Source organism: Sander vitreus, chromosome 11 (genome assembly GCF_031162955.1).
Source record: "Sander vitreus isolate 19-12246 chromosome 11, sanVit1, whole genome shotgun sequence".
Lineage (NCBI taxonomy): Eukaryota > Metazoa > Chordata > Actinopteri > Perciformes > Percidae > Sander > Sander vitreus.
Window position 1 is genome coordinate 321,271 of NC_135865.1, and position 24,105 is coordinate 345,375.

General features: G+C 43.2%; 1 protein-coding gene across 4 annotated transcripts in view; it reads right to left on the reverse strand.

Annotated features, from left to right (window-relative positions):
* Positions 1-24,105, reverse strand: part of gli2a (GLI family zinc finger 2a) — a 114,047-nt gene that overhangs the window by 27,069 nt on the left and 62,873 nt on the right. For 3 of the 4 annotated variants that reach the window (XM_078262992.1, XM_078262990.1, XM_078262991.1), the window contains exons 3-5: positions 21,993-22,098; positions 10,713-10,918; positions 4,369-4,572 (exon numbers count right to left, since the gene is read on the reverse strand). In XM_078262992.1, coding sequence (XP_078119118.1) covers positions 4,369-4,572; positions 10,713-10,918; positions 21,993-22,098 — 516 coding nt within the window. The remainder of the gene's footprint in view (positions 1-4,368; positions 4,573-10,712; positions 10,919-21,992; positions 22,099-24,105) is intronic. The other variant, XM_078262994.1, reaches the window with a different exon arrangement.

A 24,105-nucleotide genomic window follows, 5' to 3' on the forward strand; every position in this document is an offset into this window, starting at 1 on the left:
TCTGCCCACCCACCCCTTACATACCTGCTCGCTCGTATACAAACGTCTTCTGAATGCCTCCCAATGTGAAATACCATAATGTGACTTTATTTGTGCTTACAGTAGTGGTGGTGTGTGCTAACGCTTACCATGTTTGAAAGTCTTTTCACCCACATTGGAATTATTGTTTCCCTGTCTTTCTTCTATCTGGTTTCAGAGACCCAAATATAAATATGGCCAGGTAAATTGTAGGTGGAATAACTTCTCTGATAGAAACAAATGGCATCTATAAAAGTCATCTCTCTCATATTTAGTCCTATAGTGTTATTTTCTTTGCCCCAAATGGTATCAAGAGGCACATGTTTAAATTAGAGGCCATTTAACATTATATGATTAAATAATGTATTCTTCTGACCAAAATTCCTCCTCTATAATGTGTTCCATTGTAGAAGTGGTGACGTGAAAGACTAATGATATCGTCAGGTGGAACAGTGAAGTTGGCATGTTTGGAACAAAGAAAAAATAAACTAGAGACCATCTTGCGATAGGATCAGCCGGGACGCCAAATTACCAGCCTGGACGCCAAATTGGGCCAGGAACTTAAAATGGGAGGGCACCTTCCCTACTTCCTACCCCTTTACATCCGGCACCCTTGCTTGGACCACACCCATTTTCAAATTGGTCTCAACTCCACATATGTAACGTTTTGTGACACATCTTGCATGGTTGCAACACTATCGCTGTGACAAAATATGTCCACAGACATGTAAACACCTGGCAAAGTACTCATAACTGCCTTTGTGGTACTTCCCTCTACAGTAGTTGTCTCCAGGACCACGTTTTACCATGATGACACACGTGGCTCACGGCTGGTAAAAATAAAGAATGTCTGACACCAGAATTTTCTAAGAAATCAAGCTTGTTTTTTTAACATATGTAATTCTAAACCATCCACACGTGTGATTCAAGAAGACTTGAAGAAAGAACTGAAATGAAACCCACAACTACTACTGGCCAGTTTTACTTAAGGTAAGAATTCTAGATTTAATGACTTGTTTTGCCGTTTTAGTCCAGTCTACTCATCTCGGTCTTCATGTCACTCATCAGAGAAGGACAGGAGACGATGTTTGAAAAACACACCATAGACTGCGACAGCGACTTACAGAAGCAGCTAAGTGTTTCAGCGAGGCCTTTTGTCTAGCAGTCCTGTTCATCACACTGCATGATTTTTAAATGTCTCCTTCATATAAGAGAAAAATTCCTGTGTTTAAGTGTCCGACTCGAGGCGTGCCCAACAGTAAATCCTAAAACGCATAAGTGGAACGGTAAGACCTGCAGCCCTTTCAACCCCCCCAGCCCCCCTCCCCCGATACATGTGTCCACAGCTTTTCCACCAGCACAATTCTGCACAGCAGCACTCAGTGTTTCCTGGTTCAGCCTCGCAATTCACTTATCCAGAGGATAAACAGGGGCAGGAGGGGGAGGCGAGTGAGAAGCCATACTATGGGTTCACTGAGTCCAGTTTTTGCGGTGGGTCTGCTAAATATTAGTGCATAAATTGATTTTTAATATGGGTTTTATCTGCCCTGCCTTCCAAAACTAACGGTAAGGGATGAAGCACATATTTGCCACCTCTGCCGCCGCTCCTCCTCCCACGCTCTGGCAGTAAATAAGGCCTTTGATTCAGGCCGAGGCTGCCCGCGATGACCATTAGCTGGCCGCCTTGGTCAATATGGGCCCTGTGTCTGGAGCCCGCAATGGAAGAACCACCAAAATGGCAGTGTGGCCTAAAACTGACCACATCACTCCTAGCATGGTCCAACACTAAATAAAAGCTGCCGGGATGGTGGCAGCAAGTGTGGACACTGGGTTGGAAAGGAGAGAGGGGGGGGCTATGTGGCTATTTGAGCAAACAGCCTCGCCAAAACAAGTGTGGGCAAGGCAGCACAGCAGCGGTCACTGAGGTGGTTGGAGGAGGAGGGAGGAGAGGTGGTCCCTTTCAGCACCGCTGTGTTTGACTAAGTGATTGAGGCCATTTCAAAGATTAATTGCCAAACGATCCCGTATCTGATTCACTTTTGTTCTCTCTGTTGTCTTTTCCTACCTGTGCGTGCGGAAGCCTGCATTAGTGTCATGCAGTGACTTGGGCGAGCGTGACACTGCAGCGGTGAAAGCACTGGGGCCGTTTTCTTTTTCTGGGTGGGTGGGTGGTTGGTTGGTTGGACGGGATGAAAGAAAGAGCGAGTGCTCCTGGAGCAGGGCAGGAGTCAGTGCCAAGGGGAGTATTTGATTATCAGGCATCGAAAAGGCTGACTTTCATGGACAGTTTTTTCCACTCTGTGCTCTTTCTATTCCCCATTCATAAGGGCTGAAGGTTTCTTGGATGCGTTTCGCTGCTGAAATCAAACGTCTGTTCTGGTGCCTGACCGTCATCTTGATAGAGGGCCGCGGTTCTAACTGGCTTGAAAGAACAGGCTGCTCTCTGTGAGTTTGTGTGCAAACACGTGTATGAGTTTGTGAGCATTTGCCTGGCTGTTGGTGTTTTTGTTCGCCACTGTGTGTGTGTGTGTGTGTGTGTGTGTGTGTGTGTGTGTGTGTGTGTGTGTGTGTCAGTGTTAAGCTGCCTCATCCCTGCCATTAAGTGGACAGCGCATGCAGCCCACTGAGGTTAATCTCTGCCTTAACTGCCGGACACAGAGAGCAGATACAAAGGTCTCAGGGTAACACTCCTCACACAGCCATATTCTCTTCATGCTGCCAATGTTTTTTAATAGTTACCCTGGATTTGTTTGGTAGGATGTTACCCATAGTAACAGTAGAAACACACCTGAAACACCATCAGAATGAGAGACTCTAAAGTAACGTGTTTTTACGAGCGCCTGGCCTCGGGGCTTTTAGTGTTTATGCACCCTCAACCCTCAACTAGCCGCGGCCCCTATGCTACATATAAGTCTAAAAAGCTCCAAAGGCTTTGATGTGGGGAACTCTTGCGTGAAAAAGCCTCTAGAGGAAGAATAAGAGGATGGTATCAACATGCTTGGTGCTGAGAACAAAGGGCAAGATGGCTGTTAAATCTGGCTGTTACTCTTGTACCAGGGATGAAAGGCATGCATGTGCTTTAGTATTACTGGGATGGGAGTTAATTAGAGCTAATGAATAATACTTTTACATGAAAATATCCCACTGACATACAGTATCATGATGGTGATTCAGTACGCGTTGCATTCCCTTCTCTTTTGGATCTGGTTCCAGGTTTATAAAATACCCACGTTTGCTAAGCTCCAAGGCTAACGGATCTCTTGAATCTTCGGGCCCTCCTCTCTGTATTTGATGATGTGCAAATCATTCAGATGTAGCGGGTGTATCACTAAAAGTGAGCGATGACTGTCCCCTTTGCCAGTTAAAAAGGCTTCACTTGAAAAGTTTGCCAGCTCCTTTTGTGTGAAGAGTGTCACAGCTCTGTGTCAATCAGATGTGTTTGTCTTTTTAATATCATCAATCATATCAGCTGTAACTATTGAGCATTGATACCTTAAAGGTGCAGTAAGTGATTCTGCACAAAGATTGATGATAATTGAACTCAACTGCCAAACAAATACAACCCTCCGCTTCAGACGCTCCACCCCACCCCCAAATTCACGGACAGATAGCTACCGGCCGGCGAACGCGTCACGTGGGTCAGGTTTCTCCGGAAATTCAAAGCCAGACTGTCATGGTGGCTTTTTCATAATACAATCTCATATTTCACTAAAATAGTTCACCGAAAAGTGTTTCTGAAAACATTTTAAGAGAGAAATAGGCCGTGCAGTTGCTGAATCTGTCTTCATTTCAGATCAACAAAGGTCAGTTTAAAAGATTTTCGTCAGATTTTGAGAGGCGTTAGTCACGATAATCCCGCTCGTCATTTCCGGGTTAGCACTCCACCAATCAGATGGGTCATGGAGTCCGACTGCCCGCCCTCCGACGCAACATGTCAGGTCGGCCAAAATGAAGGCCGACAGCTCCTCGCATGGCACGGAACACACCGAACAGACTTGAGTCACTGACATCGCCAGACTGTCAGACGGCCGATTATCGGGTTGGTGTGTCAGCGCCTTTATAGTGAAACAATCTTGCTGACTGTCAATTTCAGGAGTCGGAGTCTCCCAGTGAAACCCAAATACGCTGCGTTTTACTAGGAGTAAAATGGATGGATAATGGATGTGCACAGATTTCTAAGCATTCGGAAAGGATGAAGTTAAATGTGTAACTGGAATAAGATATGATTCATAAGCTTTAACTGCAAATGTGCTGTTACGCTGGACTGTGTATCTGTAGTAATATGTAGTAAAACATCTTAAGTTGTATTTCTGTCAAAAGGCAACAAAGCACACACTGTTTAATACTCACCATCCACGGGGCTGATGTAATCCGGTAGATGAGCCGCAGCCGCCGCAGCTGCCGCCGCCGCTGCACTGCTCTGCATCAGCAGGTCGCCGTACTGGCTCCGCTGGCTGGCACTGGCCATCAGGTGGTAGTACTCTGTGGAGTTGGCCCCAGGCGGTGGAGGGGGGAGGCTGAAAAGGGCGCGCTCCTTCAGGTGTTCGTGGGTCACTGCAGCAGAAATGGGAGGAACAAATAGGAGATGACAGGTTAATTTTTCTCTAGTTGAAATAATAGTGCGTTAGGTACAGATGACGACATGCACTCATTTGCATATCAGGGACATCATTGCACAATTACTTGCATAAGGTTTGGTGGTTGTCGGTTGCAGCGAGGGAGAGATTACTAAAGCAAAACATGGAGAAAGAATAGCTGGTCCACCTTCAAGCCAGCCCACCTTAAGTAAGTGAGCCTATGCTGAAGTTGTGGCTAGCTCCGTGGCTAACTGCCTTCACTTTAACTAACAGGTAGCGAGCAAGACACAGGAACTTGGCTTGGGCCTTGAGGAGTTGTAGCATTTATTTACTGACAGATAAACTGTACACAGTCTGCACTGCTATGCTCACAGCTATAACCTTACGGCTAGTTCACCGACACACACAATTGTTGGGGCTTTGTAATATAAAGAGTGTGGTCTAGACCTACTCTACCTGTAAAGTGTCTCGAGATAACTCTTCTTATGATTTGATACTATAAATAAAATTTAATTGAACCTCCCTCTCTCCTCTCCCTAAATGACCCTTTAGACCAAATGCAGCAACGGCACCACAGCACTCTAAACCCCATTGTTTTCAATGGCTTGCGGCGCACCACGACGGCGTTCGCTGCATCGACGGCGTTCGCTGCATCGACCTGATTGAACTTTGGGCAAAGCGCTGTAAATGTGCGCTGGACCCAGAGGCAAGCACAGCGCAAACCATGCTTGGTTTGAAAGGCGGTATAAGCTGAGTCATGGCAGGGAAAACCCTGAGAGGTAAGTTCTGTCAAGTAATTCCTGCTGGTGCTTCAGTACAGTGGTCATAACCCGCGAAGTGACGCATTTTGACATGGCTGAGCAAAATACAGTTAGATTTTATCATTTGACATAGCCATTGACAGAATGACAAAACAAAGACAAGAACAGAAAGGCCGCGAGAAGGACTCAACGGAGGAGACGAGTGATCTGTTTTACAGATTTGAAGATTTGTGCTTGCGTGCATGCCCCGGGGCATGAGGCTTTTGATAAAAGATGTCTGATGTCTTTGAGGCTCGCTGGGCTGTGGGAAAGTATCTCTAGGGAGTAAAGGAAGCAGAGGGAGAGATGGATCAGTGCAGAAAGGGGTGTGTGAGAGGGGTGGGGGGCTGCAGAGGGAAGGAATACCACATTCCTGCACTTCTCTGGTGTTGTGTATGCACTAAGTTTGACAGGCTGAAGTCATACACAGAGTGCAGGTGCACGCAGATGCACACTCATAATGCTGAGGAAGCCTTTAACGCTGCATGTGCAAAGGTAATATTGACGTAAAATGTGTTAACACCTGCGCCCAGTGAAGCCACATTTAAACGTGTCAAGAACTATGAGAGTGAAGGATGGATTGGTTTTCCTTTTTTCCTACATCTAACTGTGCCTGTCTCCCCGCTTTCCTCCATTTCCTGCTCTCCCTTCCTCCCCCAGTGGGGAGGGGTGTGTGGGCCGATGGTGGATTAATATGCATGCTGGTGGAAACAGAGGGAAGAGGGGGTTGGGATCACTGGTTGGAGGCCAAGTGGGATATTGGGAGAGCAAAAACCTCAGCCTCCCCCACCCTCACATACACATTGGCGCACACATAACCACCAAAAAATCTGGATCCATCAGAACCTATTAGGCCATGGCTGTGGCAACAGTGCACAGGCAGTGTGTTTGTGCTCCCGCAGCAGCGAGCCGGCCATATTCCTTTAGTTTCTCCACGGCTGCCAGATCACGTTACCACCTCAGTCACATTTTGCTTCAGTGCGTGTGTGACCTCACTTATGAACACAGAGGATGACAGCTAAGCCTCCAATGGTCCCAAAACAATCAGACAAAAAGTTACACTGGTAAAAAAAGGTGATTTTTCCACACAAACACAACACCTAGTGGTAGTGAAATAATACTAAAGCTGTGTCTGAATTCACTCCCTCGTCCACTCATTCACTACCCCCGATAAGGGGAAAGGCTGAGCAGTTTACTTTAGGAGTAAACTGAGATTTTGGACTAAATAGTACATGCATTTCACAGTGTAACAAAATGGTGTGGGATAATGGTGTGTGTTATATATAGTAAATAGGATGTGATCATGTCAGACACTGCTTAAGAGTCTGCAGCCATGCTAGTGGCTCTGTGGGGCTCTACTGTACGTAGGTGCAGTGATGCTTTGAGCCATATGCTAACATACGTGACAATGCTAACATGCTGATGCAGTGGTGTAGTCTAATGTATTGTTTTTTCCTGGCTCAGAATGGGCCTTTTTTGGGGGGGGACACATAACAAAGCGTGGGGTCTGGGTGGGTACTTTTTTATTTCAAAGACTAATATCCTGCATTCTGATACACTTGTATGCACCAATTTATAGTGGGAATACCTTTTATTTATCCTATGAGAAGGAAAACACAGAGGACATTCAAAATATATCCAAAATATAATGGAATATAAAGCAATAAGGGGCTTTTCACATCAGGGACCTAAGCCTGGATCACAAAAGTTGACCCCAAAGCAACAAGGACAAAATAAAATAGGCTCCTTATATTTGTCTTAAATGTGTGGTGAATGGAGGATACTGGCGTTGGTGTAAGCAGAGCATTTAGGCCCAGTCGCTACGCACACACTATGTTCAGCGCTCAGCGAGGAGCGGGTTGATGAAAGATGAAAGAAGTCTCTCTGCATGTTCTGCAGTGTTAGTTTAGTTTGCTGTCACATTACTCGACCCCGTATTTGTGAATACAAATATCTGAAGTGAAAGTTCTGTCACAAAAATATGTTGTTGCGTATCATTGCACATTTGTAAGTGGGTATATGGAAATCCTGGAGATTTCTTAGTAGGTATACTGCGTATACCTGCGTATCATGTAGACTACACCACTGTGCTGATGTTTAGCAGGTATAATGTTTTCCATGTTCACAGATGGGAATGTCATTAGTTTGATGGTTATAAACTAAGGTATTGGACAAATCTAAATTTTGACCTGACAATGGTGAAAGATGGAAAGTTAAAGGGACAGTTCCACACCAAAATTAGAAATTACATATTTTTCCTTTTACCTATAGTGCTATTTGGGTGTAAGTTGCCCAGTGTTGAAGATATGTCTGCCTTCTCTCCAATATAAAGGAACTAGATAGCACTCGGCTTGTGGTGCGCAAAGCCCCTAAAAAATACAACAGCAATGTCTCTTTCCAGAAATCATGACCCGGTAACTCAAGATAACCCACAGACCTGGTTGTGAGCATGTTAAACTATCGTGAAAAGTTCCAGCATGAAACAGCTCAGAACCTTTAAAGGGGGCACCACAGTTATTACAATTCATCCTGAGGGGAACATCGAGTTTCATTTGATGTCACAATGACTATGGCATTACACTAGGGATCATGGTAATTTATATAGTATAAGCAGGGGTGGAAGTAACAGATTACATTTACTCTCATTACTGTAACAAAGTCGTTTTTTGTGTACTATCTTTAAAAATCGCAATTTTACACATTCAGTCAGAGTGTGTGTGTGTGTTGCACCCGGGGCTGGCGTTAGCAGTTAGGGAACAGTACATACATGCACAACAATGCAATAAAAGGGTTAAGGTTCATCGCATTATGGGTTATGGGCCAAATCAAACGCACCCACGATCTAATGTGAACAACAAGTGTGTGTTGAGTCTATCTAAATGCTAAATGTATGCGACTGTGTACATCAATAATAATTCCATCTGTAATGTTTAGCAACGTCGTAACGTTTACTCAGAGTAAATATTTATTTATTTTTTTTAATAGATTTATTTAAAGCTATAGTGCATAGTTTCTGTCTCCCCCATGAGGAATTCTAAATAACAACAACAACACCGTCGGCGCATCCACATGATACAGGCCTTCCGTGATCGCGCACCACCCCCACCCCTCCTCCACACAGTTATTGTACTTACCAAGGAGGCTACGGAGGAATAAAATACATGATGGACTCTTCAGAAGTTTTAATTATCTTCACTCAATTTTCTGCGCGCGAAAGTCACCAGACGCCACAATCTCCTGAACTCATACTGAGAAATCCAGAGAGAGTTGTGTGGAGCTGAGAGTCTTAATTAGTTTTGTTTCAACTCATTTGGCAATGGCTTGAATGTAACGGACGTTCTATAATGTAAAAAAGTTACACACTAAAGCTAAAGTACTTTTACTTGTGTGCAATATTCTAGTAATCTTCCAGCTTTGAGTATTCCTTAAACAGTTAGTGTTTTACATGGCTGGCACCCAGGTATCCCTATCAGAGGGTTTACACATGCTCCACTGAGCTCCGCAGTTCCACAGACTTTATTTATGTTCTGCAGAGCTGCACAGTGCCCTCCATTTGGTGCCATACTTCCTTGCTTTACTTTATCAGTGACAGCATCTCTTCCGCATTGCTTCTCTTGAAAGGCGGGGAGGCATTACTTGCCAGCAGTGTGCGCTTCATGATTTATCGGTGCTGGGTGCAGGCCTGTGGCTCCTCACTTCTCCAACCTGTTGTTTGAACAGGGGGAGCGAGGACAGGTCTGTCATCGTGTGAACTCAATAGTTTAGTCATGTTTTTTTTTTCTGTGCTGATTTCCATGGTTTCTCTCCTGCTCAAACATATATATATATATATATATATATATATATATATATATATATATATATATTTGAACGAGCAGGGAAGTTGCCCATACCGCAAAGTGTATCCCAGATACACCCGAAAATCACCAGCATGCATTGCACACACATGCAAAAACACCATAACATGCTTGATGAAAGGTGTGCTTCAGTACCTCACGTAGTGGAATGTGTAAGGTGCGAGACTAATTATCGCCGTCAGTTAAATAATCAACTGTGTAAACTAGAGTGTGTATGCGGTGAGCTGTGGCCAAGCAGACGGAGTTGTTTTATACTGAACAGGATACTTAAATTCTGAACCCGCTCAACTCTAATCTCACCTCTTTAATGTTAACTGGTCAAAGCGGCTGCAGAATAGGCGCCATGCGAAAGATTTTCCAAATTACTCACAGTTTGTTCTTCGTATTATGAACACTGCATACATCATAAGAAGACTAAGGCTGAGTGTCTGGGTATGAGAGTGTTTATTGATGAACACCTTTGCCTGGGCATTGGAAGTCACTCACATATTAGGCTTCTATACGAGCACAAGTGAATGACAGCATGTGAGAAGTATCTGCATGTCTTTCTCACATTCTGCTCCAGTGCTTGGCTGCCATAGGTGAGTAAATGTACTTTGTACACAAGTTGTGTGTATGAACTTGTATACATGTGTACAATCTACAGCGAAAATGTCTTTCCAGATTTGTGTTGTAAATGTAAGAGAAAATGATTCTCCAAATTCACCAGACAATGCAGCCCAGTAGGATGGGATAATACACTTTAACAAGGATTGCGGACCACCATTAAGAACAAAAAGAAGAGGAATTTGCTTGACAGCTGCAGTTTCTCTGAGCAGTGCAAATGTAATGTAGGGTGAAGAGTAGTCTTGCATTGCCAGACCCTCCTCCACAGCGCTGCGGAGGAGGGTCTGGCTAGTCTACACAGCACACCGGGATGGGAAAAAAGTGCTCTGGTTTATTAGCATTTCTTTAAACCAATCACAATCGTCATGGGCGACACTAAGAGCCCTGGTGTCTCTGCAAAATAGTCTCAGGAAGGAACCTGTTTTGGTGGAACATGTGTACGTTCAAAAGTTGTTTTAGTCGTGCAACAGAAAACTCAGATTGGACAGATAGTCTAGCTAGCTGTCTGGATTTACCCTGCAGAGATCTGAGGAGCAGTTAACCATAGTCCTCACAAATCCACCAGAGTTTAGAACGCCAACACAAAGAAAGAGGAAGGGGACGGACATCTGGCCGAAAAGAAGGACATACGGCGGAATATCCGGCGCCAACGGAGCAATCCCAATCAAGTGGAACGTCGTGGATATAGACTAGGCGAAGAGCTAAAATACAAGCGGTTGAATTTATTCTGGGAGATACAGTAGTGTGATAACGTTTCTTTAGCTCTGGTATTAGCAACACAGAACATGTACATATTAGATAGATATCATAGTCAATATATTGGTGGTGCTCCAACTATGTGGGGTGAATCTTACCTTCAGCAGGGCTCAGTCCTCGGGCCGCTGAGATCATAGAGAGGGTGGGGCTGCTGTGCACCGAGCGTAGGTAGTGCTCCATGTGGGGGCTGACGTAATGATGCGGAGGGCTGAACAGTGACTCACCCGTCCCGGGTGCCGCATGGGGTGACAGACGGATCAGGGAAATATCTGAGATGACTGGGCTGCCCGTCAGTCCTGGAGGTCTGTGAAGACGGAGTAAAAGTTAGAGCAAAGAAGCAAAAAGAATGGGCGGGGGATGAAGGTCAAAGATGAATAGAAAAACACAGATGGTGGGAGATGGAGAGAGTGGAGACCTCCTGTGTTAATCTGATGACTTGTATTGTGCTGTTATCTTCGTGAGTGAGCTTTATTGCTATGTTCATAGCAAAGCCTTAGCTCCTGTTATTCCACAAAGTGTCTGCAGTCGCAATCCACTTACACCCCTTTCCCCTCTCCAGTCCCACAGCTAATACATAATAATCCCCTTTTGTTCACTTCGCCTATTAAGCCCTGGAGCTACAGACAAGTCGAGACCACGCGCTTTTCCACTCTCGAGGCTACCAGGAAGTGTTTTCTCTATCTGTTTGGGTGGGCAAAATGACAGGGTCTCTTTCACATCAGGTATTAGACGGTGTAAGATAAGAGAAGGCAAGCGGATGCTCAAAACCTTACAGTAAGTAGCTGCCTGAAGCCACCAAGAAAAGTCAGAAGTTCTCCGACTGCCTGCCGATCACATCAGGCTGTATAGTAAATGTGTCTGCTCTGACAGGTAATCAGCGGCTCTGCTTGCAGAAACACAGACAAGTAGGTGTTGTAATTCTCAATAGCCCCAAGGAGCTGAACTCGAGATAAAAACGTCTGCTGGCCGCTGGCAGTGGCACAACCCTTTGAAGGGGCGCGAGTACTTATGTCGACCTAGTGAGCTTCGGCTGTGACAAGCCTGCCGCTCCCTCGGTGTGTGGTAAGAACAGATTCAGCCCTCAGAAAGACTCCGGAGCGGGAGGAACCATGACTAATAGAGGAAAGGCTGATGACTGAGTGTAGTTATACACATACATATACCTCGACTTGATTCGTTGATTTATTTGAGAGAGCTGTAAAAAATGACATTCTCCACAGGGATCATGCAAACGCACCACTTTATATCTTGTGTTTACCAGAGATGTGCTCATAAGTTTCTTGGAAATAAGTCATTCACACTGAAAAAAGCATACAAAATTACTAATCGACTAAAGAAATCTCAGTCGAATTAGATCAAATGACCGATTATTCGACTAAACGGCCAAGCCCTAGTATTTTTGTATATTATATATATAGTATATATTATATATAGTATATTTGTTAGGTAGATTGAAGATTTTTTTCTACACTAGTACATTCTTTTTCATCCCTCTAAGTATATTTTTTTCAGTAGTGTTCTGGCATTTCTTATCGTTATCTTATTTTTTTAATCTTATTAATTATTTCTAGTATATTTCTTGTTTTTTCTGTATTTTGTGTGAGTGAGTATGTACGTATGTCAAAGTAACTTGCTGCTTGTAACAGAGTCATTTCCCAATTTGGGATTAATAAAGTCTGTCTATCTCTCTATCTATCTATCTATCTATCTATCTATCTATCTATCTATCGACACTGACTTTAAGTTTATCCTGTCCTCGAGTTGAACAGACAGGTAGATTACAGTGCTGTTCACTTCATCCAGGAGAAAGAAAGTATAGCCAGAACACAACGCTTTTACAAGTGAAGAACTGTTCAGTAACTTCATTGAGAGATAAGCTGTAAATATTCGCTGATTAACAACAATTGATATTTTAAAATGACGTAAGACAAACAAAAGAATGAGTGAATGATGAATATGCATGAAGAAGCACATGAGAAACCTAGGACCCCATAAGCCATTGCCTTCATGGAAACTGTACTGTATGTGGCAACAAATATTTCATCCTGATGGAAGTACAGTAACTATAAGTCATTAGTAGGGCTGGGTATCGGTACTCGATACCTTTTAAAGTATGGACCCATATAACCCTGTACCAAGTAGTATCGGAACTTCTCCAGTCAAACGATACCTGCGTGCGATCCTTTTTGTACCCAGATCTTGAAAAAAATGACTATTGGTTTTGCTGGCAGCCAATCACTGCAAGCGTTCCTTGATTAAACACGATGTGTGATTGGCCCACTACCGCTGCACCTACAACACATAGTCAGTGGTGTGGCGAAGTCGTGCACCGTGTATTTGAGTTGGCAGTTCAGCACGTCGAGATGCTTCCATTCATATGATGGGTATCCAATAAAGTAGGAAAAAAGGTATTTAATGAAGTACCCTATTGGTATCAGTATCACTATATTTAAGGGTATGGGTATTGATACTGGTATTGCATTTTTTTTAAATCCCTAGTCCTCTGTCAGTCTCTCTTAAGAAAAAAAGGAGGAAGGCAAGATAAAGGGTTGACGGTAATACATCTAAATGGAATGAACAGACTAATTACTCACTGTATGCTGTCAGTGGTGAAGAGGAGGGCCTTGCACAATGAGCCTGAGCAACAGATGAGTCAAATGTTAGGCATCGTAGACTAGCCTCAAAATGGGATTCAGTTCAACATTTTTAATCAAAATGTTCAATTCTTGCTCCCATGTTTATCCCTACTTTGGATTGAGAAACTACAGTGACTTTATGCTGGCACTGTTGGAATGTGTCAAAGATTACACACTACTAACTCCACTTCAGTCCGTCTCATGATTGGGAGAAAGTTTTGTAGGAAATACAACCACAGTGACACTCGCATATAACAATACAGTGTAATCCAAATAACAGAAGAGTTGTCTTTATGAGGGCCTGAGAGCAAATGCTGTTTAAGCTGACAGTTAAGCAGCTCAATGGCTGCGGTGAACACAAGTGTTTATATGTGTGGTTTGGATTCTTGGCAGCAACAACTGCATGCGTAAGAAAAGGGTGTAAGGAATGGTGGATCTAAAAGGATGCCTGGATAATCTGCTAACATGATTCATTAGTGTTATTCCATTAAATATGGGGAATAGTATGTGAAACTCTGAGGGCCATCCAAAGTTGTGTGTCTTTGGACTATAGTTGTGGGAATCCCCCCCAATACAATAGCATCACGATATTATTGCGATTTTAAACATATTGCGATATTCTGCGATAATATTGCAATGTATTACCTTTTTTTCCAACTTCAAATGATGTCCCCAAAGGAAAACTTCGTCAACATCTGTTTTATTGAAAAATATCAATTTCTCTGTTTGTTCATCTTACCTCCTACTTCAATTTTATTGCTGCAAAGTCGGATTGTCAGCAGACCAACTGACCAACAGTGACATGAAAACTTAAATGTTGCACGCACCTGACAAACTGAACTGTTTGGATTACAGTCTAGTCCACCTTCATTAAATGCAAACAGGTGTGCACTGCTGTGCAACTACAGGTAATTTGGACAATGCGACTTGTACAAAAGAACTTGTTCAGGTCCTTTAGCAACTGGGGAATATAGAAGAAACGGATTGATTCTTGGCGTCTGTATCGTTGCAGTATTGCCACAGAAAATATCGCAATGCTATGCTGTATCGATTTTTCCCCCCTGCCCTAGTGGAAAGAGTGCTATGCAAGACTAATACTGAAAATAGATGCCTTAAGGTCAGTAAATAGTGGATAAATAAATTAAATATTTCAGTATACATCTGGAAAAAAAATCCGCCAGGGGTGTCGAATCATTTGACTCTGATGAAATGAGTCCAGGTTGTAGTTACTGGCTGTGGCTATTAAAGGTGGGCATGAGAGCCCCCCCACCACCACCACCCATCCTCCCTTCAGAGTTTCCCTGCTCAGTCTCATTCAGTGTCTCTGTGCGGACGCCAACCTGCACCCAGCCCGGCCCTGCCCAACTGCAGGCCGAGCCAACCAACCCAGAGCCTCGGCCATCGCTCCATTTCCAGTAAGCGCCTGCAGACTGCTGGCCTTGTCTGAGGGCCAACTTTCTGCCTTCAGGCCCAGTCTTCCCCCTGCAAACAACCATAAAGAGCCCTCTGTTCTTGGCGGGAGGGGAGAAGTGAGAAGAAACAGACGCTCCATACACAAAAACACGCTTCCCTCAGTCCGCCTCCAAGCAGCATACAGAGAGCTTGGCAGTGCCGCCTCAGATTAGTGTTGGTGCTTCACTGAAGGACTACCTGGGTAAGCTGGCACTGCTGCTGGCTCTCTTTTCCTATCAGACTGCGGGACTCAAAGCTCATCAACGTAAATCGCACACTGCGATTCCCAGCATTTAGCTCAAGATTTGAGATTCAAAATCCTTTATTAATCCCACAATGGGGGAATTTACCCTGTTGCAGCAGCGAGGGGAAAGTACAAGACACATATAAACAAACAATAAATAAATATAAGTAAAGAGAATATATAGTAAAATGTATTTACAGTATTGCAGTATTGCACAGTCACAATGCTATAATGCAATATAGTTTAATATGTTTCCAGAATTAGCAGAATATTAAAAATGCTGACCACTAAGATTATTCTGATTTGTACTACTCTCTTTAAAAGGTACATTCTTCTTTTTCTTTCTGTCTGAAAAGGCACTTTTGATGCAATGTTTTTGTGTACAAATTTTATTTTATTTAAAATCTATAAATAAAGTAAAAACAATAATGTTAGAAATGGCTGCCTAATGTAATGCAGGAACCTGTTGAGCATATTTCATCTTTAACTCTGATTCTCTGATTAATGCAGATTTAATAATGGATCACAGTGTGTGCCAGATTTAATCTATTTTCAGTTTCATGAGTGTATGTATAGTCAGAAAAATGCTGCATTTTTAAATAGATTAAGCTAGCATTATTGCATACTTTTTGTACTGTCAACATATCTCACTACCAGACTCAAATAATACAATAAAAATCACCAGCCTCACCCTTTAATGCAAATTAAAAACAGAATGACAATGAAGATATGAGCCACCCTACATTGTGATATGAACATCCTTGGCGTGCTTCATGTGTTCCCTGGAAGAAAAATATAACCAGAACTTCAAGTGTGAACTTGCTTTGAAAAAGAAATTAATCTCATATCCATTATAATCATAACCATAATGCCCCTCTCCATGCTTCACCTAGCAAAACCACTTTGAAACATTTGACTTCAAACCTGTATCAACAATAGTTATTTGTTTCTTGGCCGATAGCAAATCAGCGTGTCGGCACACATCACTCTAGCTGCAGTAACTCACTCCAACGACCCTGAGTGTGTATGAGGCCTTGATAATAAGGGGAAATTTACTGCGTTTGGCTGTCAGGAGGCTGCAAATAATAGTCCTGTCTGGCAGGTACCATTATTGAAGCCTTGTCGATCCACCCTGTTTCTGACAAGATGTTACTTGAAGTCTGTGTGTTTTCCAGAGGCTTCAGTCACACAGGGTGAATGGGAAGCTCTTATAGCCTGTCTCTTAATTAGTGGCTGCCATTTAAAGAAAGTTCCATCATACCTGAACACTATGGGTGGCTGGCCTGTTGGAAACACACTGCTCCCATGCGGTTGAAAAAAAAATCTAAATTCTTTATCTCTGCCAAATAAAAGTGCCAGGTGTTTGTCCTTGTGAGGATGATACTTGAGGAGAAATAAGGACAGATAGAGGGATAGGAAGCCAATGTGAGACAGTAGATGACATGCTTTCAACTGGGTAATTGCTATTTGTCTCTGTGTTCTGTACTGTGTGATTACATGCTCTCTGTTGTTCCATTGTTAAAACTTTGCTGTGAGAAAAAGTGATTTGGACATGGCGCAGCTTGTCGAGCATATGAGTAACCCTGTGAGTAAGTGCATACCAGAGTGCACGAGCATTTGAAACAGGCCTTCTGACAGGGTCGCGTGACACTTCATTCCAACTAGTGCATCTCATTTCTACTCATTTCTACTACTCTAAACCTATTTAGTTTTACGACATAGAGCTGCAAAGATTAATCAATTTGTTGTCAACTATTCAATTAATCGCCCAACTGTTTTGATAAAAATTCTCTGATTCCAGTTTGTTAAATGTGAATATGTTGTAGTTTCTTTTCTCCTCTGGGACAGTAAACTGAATGTCTTTGAGTTGTGGACAAAACAAGACATTTGAGGACGTCATCTTGGGCTTTGGGAAACATTTTTCACCATTTTCTGACCACAGATTAATCGACAATGACAATAATCGTTAGTTGCAGCCCTACACCCTAGTTTGAATGGGTCTTTCTGCCACAAGATGCTGCCCATGTGACCTGTTTGCAATGTAAGGTGTTAAAGGTACACCTTTCTTTCTTTCTGTCCCTCTGTCTGCCTGCCTCTCTGCCCTCCTGGCTGACCAACAAGTTAGAATTTGCCTCTCTGGCATTTTCCCTACTGGCTCGGGGTTGGATGAATTATGATGTGACACACTCCCTTCTGTACTTCTGGGCAGCCAAGGCGATCAAGATAAATCACCACGCTGCCCCACAGGGGACAGGCTAAGATCCTGCCTTGGTTGTTTTTGGGGCCCTAATCAGGATGCTGAGGATTTGGACACAACTTGATACTGTACTTGCTAAGAAGCAAGGACTGTGTACAAAGGAGGGGCCCAGTAGAACTATGTCAGACGATGGCATAATATACCTAAATGAGACGGGATTATACAGAGGGTAATTATCCATTATTTGGCTCCGCTGCTGTCACATACCATTTAGTCTTTTTTTGAGTGCAAGATAACTACGTTGAGACCGTGTGATAAACCGTGACAATCTCAGGCTATTGATTTGCAACTTCGCAGTCATTTGATTGATGGGTCCCTTGTCTTTTCAGCAGCACATTCCAGGCTGTAACTCAGGGGAGCATCCCAATTCAAACATTAGCTGTGACGATGAGCCAACAGGCAACAACATAAGATAACAACATATCGGTCAAAACTACTGACAACCAATCATCAGACTCGAAAATCTGCCCACCCCCCCTTTACACCTCATCCACCACTCCTTTCCATGTTAACCAAACCAAAACAATAAAGGGGAAAAAACAACATCAAGCTGAATGTCTGATCTGTAAACTGTATTTAATCAACACATTCCATGCTGTGGGGCTGCGGGCCTTGGACAGGCTGATTGCCTGCTGAGTGGGACCACATCTGTTTGTGTACAGGGGCGGCGTAGGCCACAGCTCTGCCACACAAAAACCTTGGGCATATTTCAACTTTTCAGTGCTGCAATTTGCCCCCTGACTGCTTCCCGAAAAGCATAAATACGGACTGTGGAATGAGCGGGGGATCTGTTTTTCTCATCCGTTGCGTTGTCGTTGAGGTTCTGGGAACGGAAGGCTGGATTTCGGATGCTAATTACCCGGTCAAACATGCTGGCATGGTGGCTGGCTTTCCTGGCTTGTGGCTTTGCACAGAAGATGCCCAACTCCACAATATGAAGCAAAAAGCACTGTCTCCAAGTTCTACTGTCATCCCACGAGAGGCTCTTCCCAACGTGTTCCAGTGACAGTCGGGATGTTTCTTCTGCCTGTTTGTTGTGAATAGCAGTGAGACCACGTCCAACAATCACCTCAATTAAAGCATACTAACAGGGTCTGAAGGATCAATCTAACATGAAATAAAAAAGACAATATCTCTGGGTCAATATTGATCCTTTTTTTTTAAACTGTCCAAGGTAATTATGAACAGTTTAAAAAGGTTGTTACAGGACTGCAATTAGAGATGTTCCAAAAAGATGTTCCTTCCAGATACCGATTCCGATACCTGATCTTGTGTATCGGCTAATACCGTGTATGATCCAATACCAGTGTGTTAAAAATAATAATGAGGAAAATAACAGATGCCTAAAGTTAAAAGTTGCTCTATAGTCGTGTATTTTATTTTACAGACTGGAAAACTGCTGCAGAATTGTGCTGTTTTCTAACAGTTTGGACTCGCAGTGACTAAAGAGAGAAAACCTGCACTTCACCGTTTCACAGGTATTTTGTAGTCATAGTTAGACTGATATTGTGATCATTGTTGTATGGCCTGGCTCAGGTTAAACCCTTTGTAAAACATGCACAAATACTTACAGAGAATAAAGGCCATAGAACTTTCTTTTATCATCTTCTTTGACCGTCAGTCATAAATGACATGGTATTGGTATACAGACTTGCGTACTCGCCGATACCGATACTGGTATTGGAACAACTCTAACTGTGATGCTAAATTGGTAGATACTCTTTAAACACCACTAATGCCAAACAAATCAAACCTCTTTGTATTTTGGAATAATTAAACAGAATCTTTTGATAAGAAACATAAAAGATAGCACGGAAAAGAGGTGTAACAGAGGTTGCACTTGTACACAGGGAGTATGTTCATTGGCCTACTGAGTCACAGGATAGCCATAGTCTATTCCCTTTCGCTGTCAGCCAGGGAGCAGAGCAGGTAGCAAAGCAGTGAGCACAGCAGGATCTGCATTATGACAGTCACATGGTGACCTGCAGCCTTCATTATGTTCTACGTAACAGTGACGAAGGGCGCTCCATACGGAGTATGCGCCATCCTTCAGGCAGGAAGTACAACCCTGACACCCAGCATGCAGCCACTGACAGAACGCCGCCACCGAGCGCCCCTGTGCCGACAACCTGCTCCATTTCACCGTGACAACCCACTGTAATTAGGTGAATTTGGCGCATGCTGGGGAAAAGACAGCTAGATCAAGGTCTTGATGAATTAGTAGGAGCACTCTGTCAGAGTCCCGTCACATTAATCAAAACAAAAAGCGGGTTGTTCACCCTCCTTTCCTCTCGCTTTGCAGGTGATGAATAGCTCTGCCTGCGCTGTGTATCACCTGATCTTGCTGAATTTAAATGTAAGCGCACAGTTCTCACAAAACCTCTATTGATCTTACTCCTGGGTTCCCTTCCTGGATTCCAATCTTTTAGATAAGCATAAGAAGGCCTGGCAACGTTAGGGAAGGCCAGACTTTTATGGTAATAAAGTCGGAAAATAAATTAGTGTTTCTTTGTAGGTCAGGTTAGAAAACAAGTTTAAAATCCAAGCGCAGGGCTGGACTGCCAGCCTATTTATCCTCAACAATATGCTAGGAGCTCATGTTTTAGAAATGAGATACATAAATGTGTGAGATTTCTACAGCAAATAATAAAGTTTTTCTCAAGGATTTTACTATTATATAAAAAAATATCTATGTACTTCTTCCAACACTGTCTATCTCTCAGCAGAGCTGATCTGGAGACTACTACAAGTCCCAGCACATGAAATTTTAGGAGTGCTAATGTGGCTTGTCTCTCTTAATCTCGGTCTCCCTCTTGCTCCGTGCATCTTGTCTGGCTTTGATGTATTTGAACTTGTCTCCGTCAATGAAGCTCAGAAAGAAGGACAGTTTATTCCCAGCTCTGGTGCTGACAAATAGGAAGGAGTAGTAGCGCAATTCTCAGAGAGAGAGAAAGCAATTAAAAGTGACAACTGACCTGTCACATTGAGCCACCTTTTGCTTTTCAGACATTATTAACCTCCCGTTTATTTCTCCTATCCCTGAATGCACTGTATGTACTGCTGTGGAGATAGGGCTGGCAATGCAAGAGGATTATGACTCCTTTGTTGGTTGGCATTAGTTGGTCAAATGCAGTCACAGACCAGTATGAATGATTCATACGATGTGTTCATTTTACTGATGGAGTCATTGATGTTCCAAACTTTTAAACATGGCTCGCTGCTATTTGCTTGGTAAAAGCTTCTTTTTTCCATAAACCTGTAAACGTACAATTGGAAAGGTTGGAAAATCGTTGTTGTGACGACCCCTCCCACTTTGTCTGCCTGTCATGTTTCTGCTCCTTTGTTCTGCAGGTACTGGGAGTGGGCGGGTAGGTGGAGCTGGGAGGGTCTAGGTTGTGTTAACATGTCTAATTAGTTAAATAAACTACGTTTTTAGTGATCAAAACTTTGGAATCTCCACTATAATTTAAAATAAACTTTGGTGGATTTGAATAATGTTTGGTTGCACAGTAGGGTTTGGTTTGTTAGGGAAGATTTACTGTGGATGTCACCATGATTATTTGTGTCATCTAATGAGACTTAAGCTGAATCTCAATTCTCTATTTACCCTACCCCTTAGCCCTTGGCCGTTGGTTTGCGCGCTCCCGTGAGAGTAAGTGCTGTCCCAATACTCATTTTGGTCAAGGGGTAGGGCTAAGGGGAAGGGCTATATACACTTTGACGCCAAGTAAGAACGCGAGCTTACTTGAACAGCAAGGGCTATCCTGATTCATTGTGCAACAGGAAACATGGCTGCCCGGTCGACCAGAGAGATCCATAAATGTAAGTATTTTCGGCTTAAAGAATTGATTTAAAAATTAAATCTTGTTTTGTGCTCTACACAGTCCTGTACATATATATTTGCAACCATATTTGTAATTGAAACGTTTTTAAAAATCGCTAGCTTGCTATGCTAACGCTAACTCTAAAGTTAAAGTTAACGTTAGCTACATTGCTCATTTGCACAACAGTCCCGCATTTCTCTGCCTTGAATGGACTCCATGCATGTCTACAGTGTTAACTAAACTCCATTAGCAGCGAATTTCGTTTGATATCAGTGTATAACACTACCGTCCCTGGGTGATAACCCAGGGACGCCGGAGGAAACCCAGCAGCTGATCCACTTTCTGAAAACGAGCAGAAGTTTCTGCGTTCGTGTTGTAGCCATTCATTATTGTATTGGTACTGTATTATTGTAAACATGTGTAATTCATTCCTGTTCATGCACCTGTACATTGTTGTTGGTTCTGATACAGGACACTAATGAAAGAAATGGGGTATGAGGGGAAAGGTTACTGGCCAACAGGCATCAGACTGGGGTCTGGAATTTCAGAATAGCTGTAGTTTTTTGTTTGTTTGTGGTCTTGTGTGTCTTTTTTTTTAGTTTTATACATTTGAGTGCCTTTTTTATGTGTGTGACATGTAAGTTATGGTTCTAATAGTAGTAATAGTTGTAATAATGTTTACTTAATTGGGCAATAAAGACAGCTTTTTGTTAAAGAAAGTGTTTCTGAACATCAATGACATTTAAAATAGTGATAACTGAAACAGATATACAACACACCATGCAGTGTGTATACAAATATTTATTGCAAACAGACATAAGTATGTATGATGATGTAACCAAGTGGCGTCTCATTTCATAGGGGTATGTTTTCACCCCTACCCCTTACCCCTCGTTTTCAAGGGCCAAGGGCTAGGGGTAAACTAAGGGGTAGGGGTAAGATAGAGAAATGGGATTCAGCCTTACCCATGCATGGCATGGAGTGGGTGTGGTTCATAATGGTACCGCCCCTCGTGGTGTCTCATGTCGATTGGGATGGGCGTGTGGAAGGTGGGGAAGAGGTGGTGGGCCCCTGTAAGTGCACAGAAGAGAGAAAAAAGCTCACAAATACAAATCAACAAAAAACAGTGAATGATGAGCGTTTTCTGAAACAAGGTACAAGACAAACTAACATTAAGGCTGAACTACAGTTCCTGACTAATGCCTGCCACGCAGCATGAGATGCAACTGTACCATTTTACTGTTCCTGTAATCCACCAGTAATTGAAACCTTTTGCCCCGAGAACTGTATGTTCATTAAAGGCCCTCTCCATCCAATGAGACCAAAGCAGGGTTTACACAACAATGAATGTGTTTTTATGTGTCAGACAAAGAATGCACGAATCCACCGTTTCCTGCCATAAATGGTCTGATGGCTCGAGGGAAGTCTCATTAGGACAACACAGCCGATCTTTATTAATTACTGTGATTAGAGTGGCTGAGTAGGAGACATTATTGTCTTGATTGAAGGAGGAGGAGAGCTCTAATCATAGACAAAAGCCTACTAATTCTCTCCAGTTTCATGGTAAAGTTTCACATGTTTGATGCAGGAAAATAAACCAAAAACAGCTACGCTGGATAACTTCGAACCCATGAGCACACATTCAGTTGTGTGTGTGTGTGTGTGTGTGTGTGTGCTGCCAGGAAAGAGAGCCTACCCAATCTGAATACTTCTTCCACCACTGTGTTTGTGTGTGTGTGTGTGTGTGTGTGGGTGGGTGGGTGGGTGTGCAAATATGGGACAGAGACAGAGAGCATAGTGCACCACTGCTCCCTTGGGTTGATCCCTGGTTGCCATTAGGATTCTTGGGCTGTACGGTTCAGTAAAGCTGGGATGCCCTGGGAGCAGAGACCACCAGGGTTAAAGGTCAGAGCTCAGTGAGCGCAGATCATTATCTCTACCTGAGAGGACCACTGGGACTGGCTGACAGGGGACACCAATGTGATGCCAATGTCCCACGAGCGAACATATTGAGGACGTTTAAGTCCAAAGGAGCGGCCAGAATTAATAGACATTCAGCAAAATGTACATTTTTCTACAGCCCTAATTCAGTCAGTACATCAGTCATGCCATACTTACGTTTTATTTGTTACAGAAATACTAGTTTCATTCATAATGATTTTGATCAATTCCACTTTGCAGGTTTTTTACTTGATCGCTGTTAAGCTACTGTCAATAAAACCTAACACTTCCTGCAAACTTTTCACATAACGTCTGCCAGGAGAGGGATCTATTAAAATGCCCACTGGAGGGCTTTTCATGTGAAACATCTATGGAGGAAGGGCTGTGTTTCAATGGTGGTGGCAGCAGGGGTGAGAATGATTTATTTATTTATGATATATTTGTCGTGTAGAGTGTACATTATACAGATTTTATCAAGACAGCAGGTAAATATGGAGGATGTTTTGTGTTGATCTTACTGGACAAAAGAGGAGAAATTAGATCTAAAGAACTCTGTAATATAAGTTCTGTCCAAATGGGTGGCACGTGGCTCAGTGGTTAGCACTTCTGCCTCACAGCGAGTTGGCACTGCAGTGTTTGATCCCCTGTCCAGGCAGGGCCTTTCTGTGTGGAGTTTGCATGTTCTCCCCGTGTTTGCGTGGGTTTCCTCCGGGTGCTCCAGTTTCCCCCTAGCTTGGATGCCAGCCGAACTTAACATTTGAGGTCGGGAAGTTCGGTCTGGACTTGATCTGTTGTGGCGCAACTATGTTCGAACAAGAGCTGTTCAGACCAATCAAATTGTCAGGGCGGGCTTTATATGATGATGGACAGATGATCAACAGTAACAGAATCAACCACGTCACCAAAGAGCGCTTGGGTTGAATTCGTTTACAACAAAGATGGGTGCCGCTGGAGAATTGAGATCAAGCCTCCAGGAACAGCACCATGTCTTAAAGCAACTGTGGGCTTAGCGGATAACGGTGGTACTGCACCCCTCTGACCCAGAAAGACTTTTCACATAGACTTTGCATGGCGAAAGAAACATCTATATACTTTCTTTTTGTGGGTACATCAACTTACCAGTCCGAACCCTTAAAG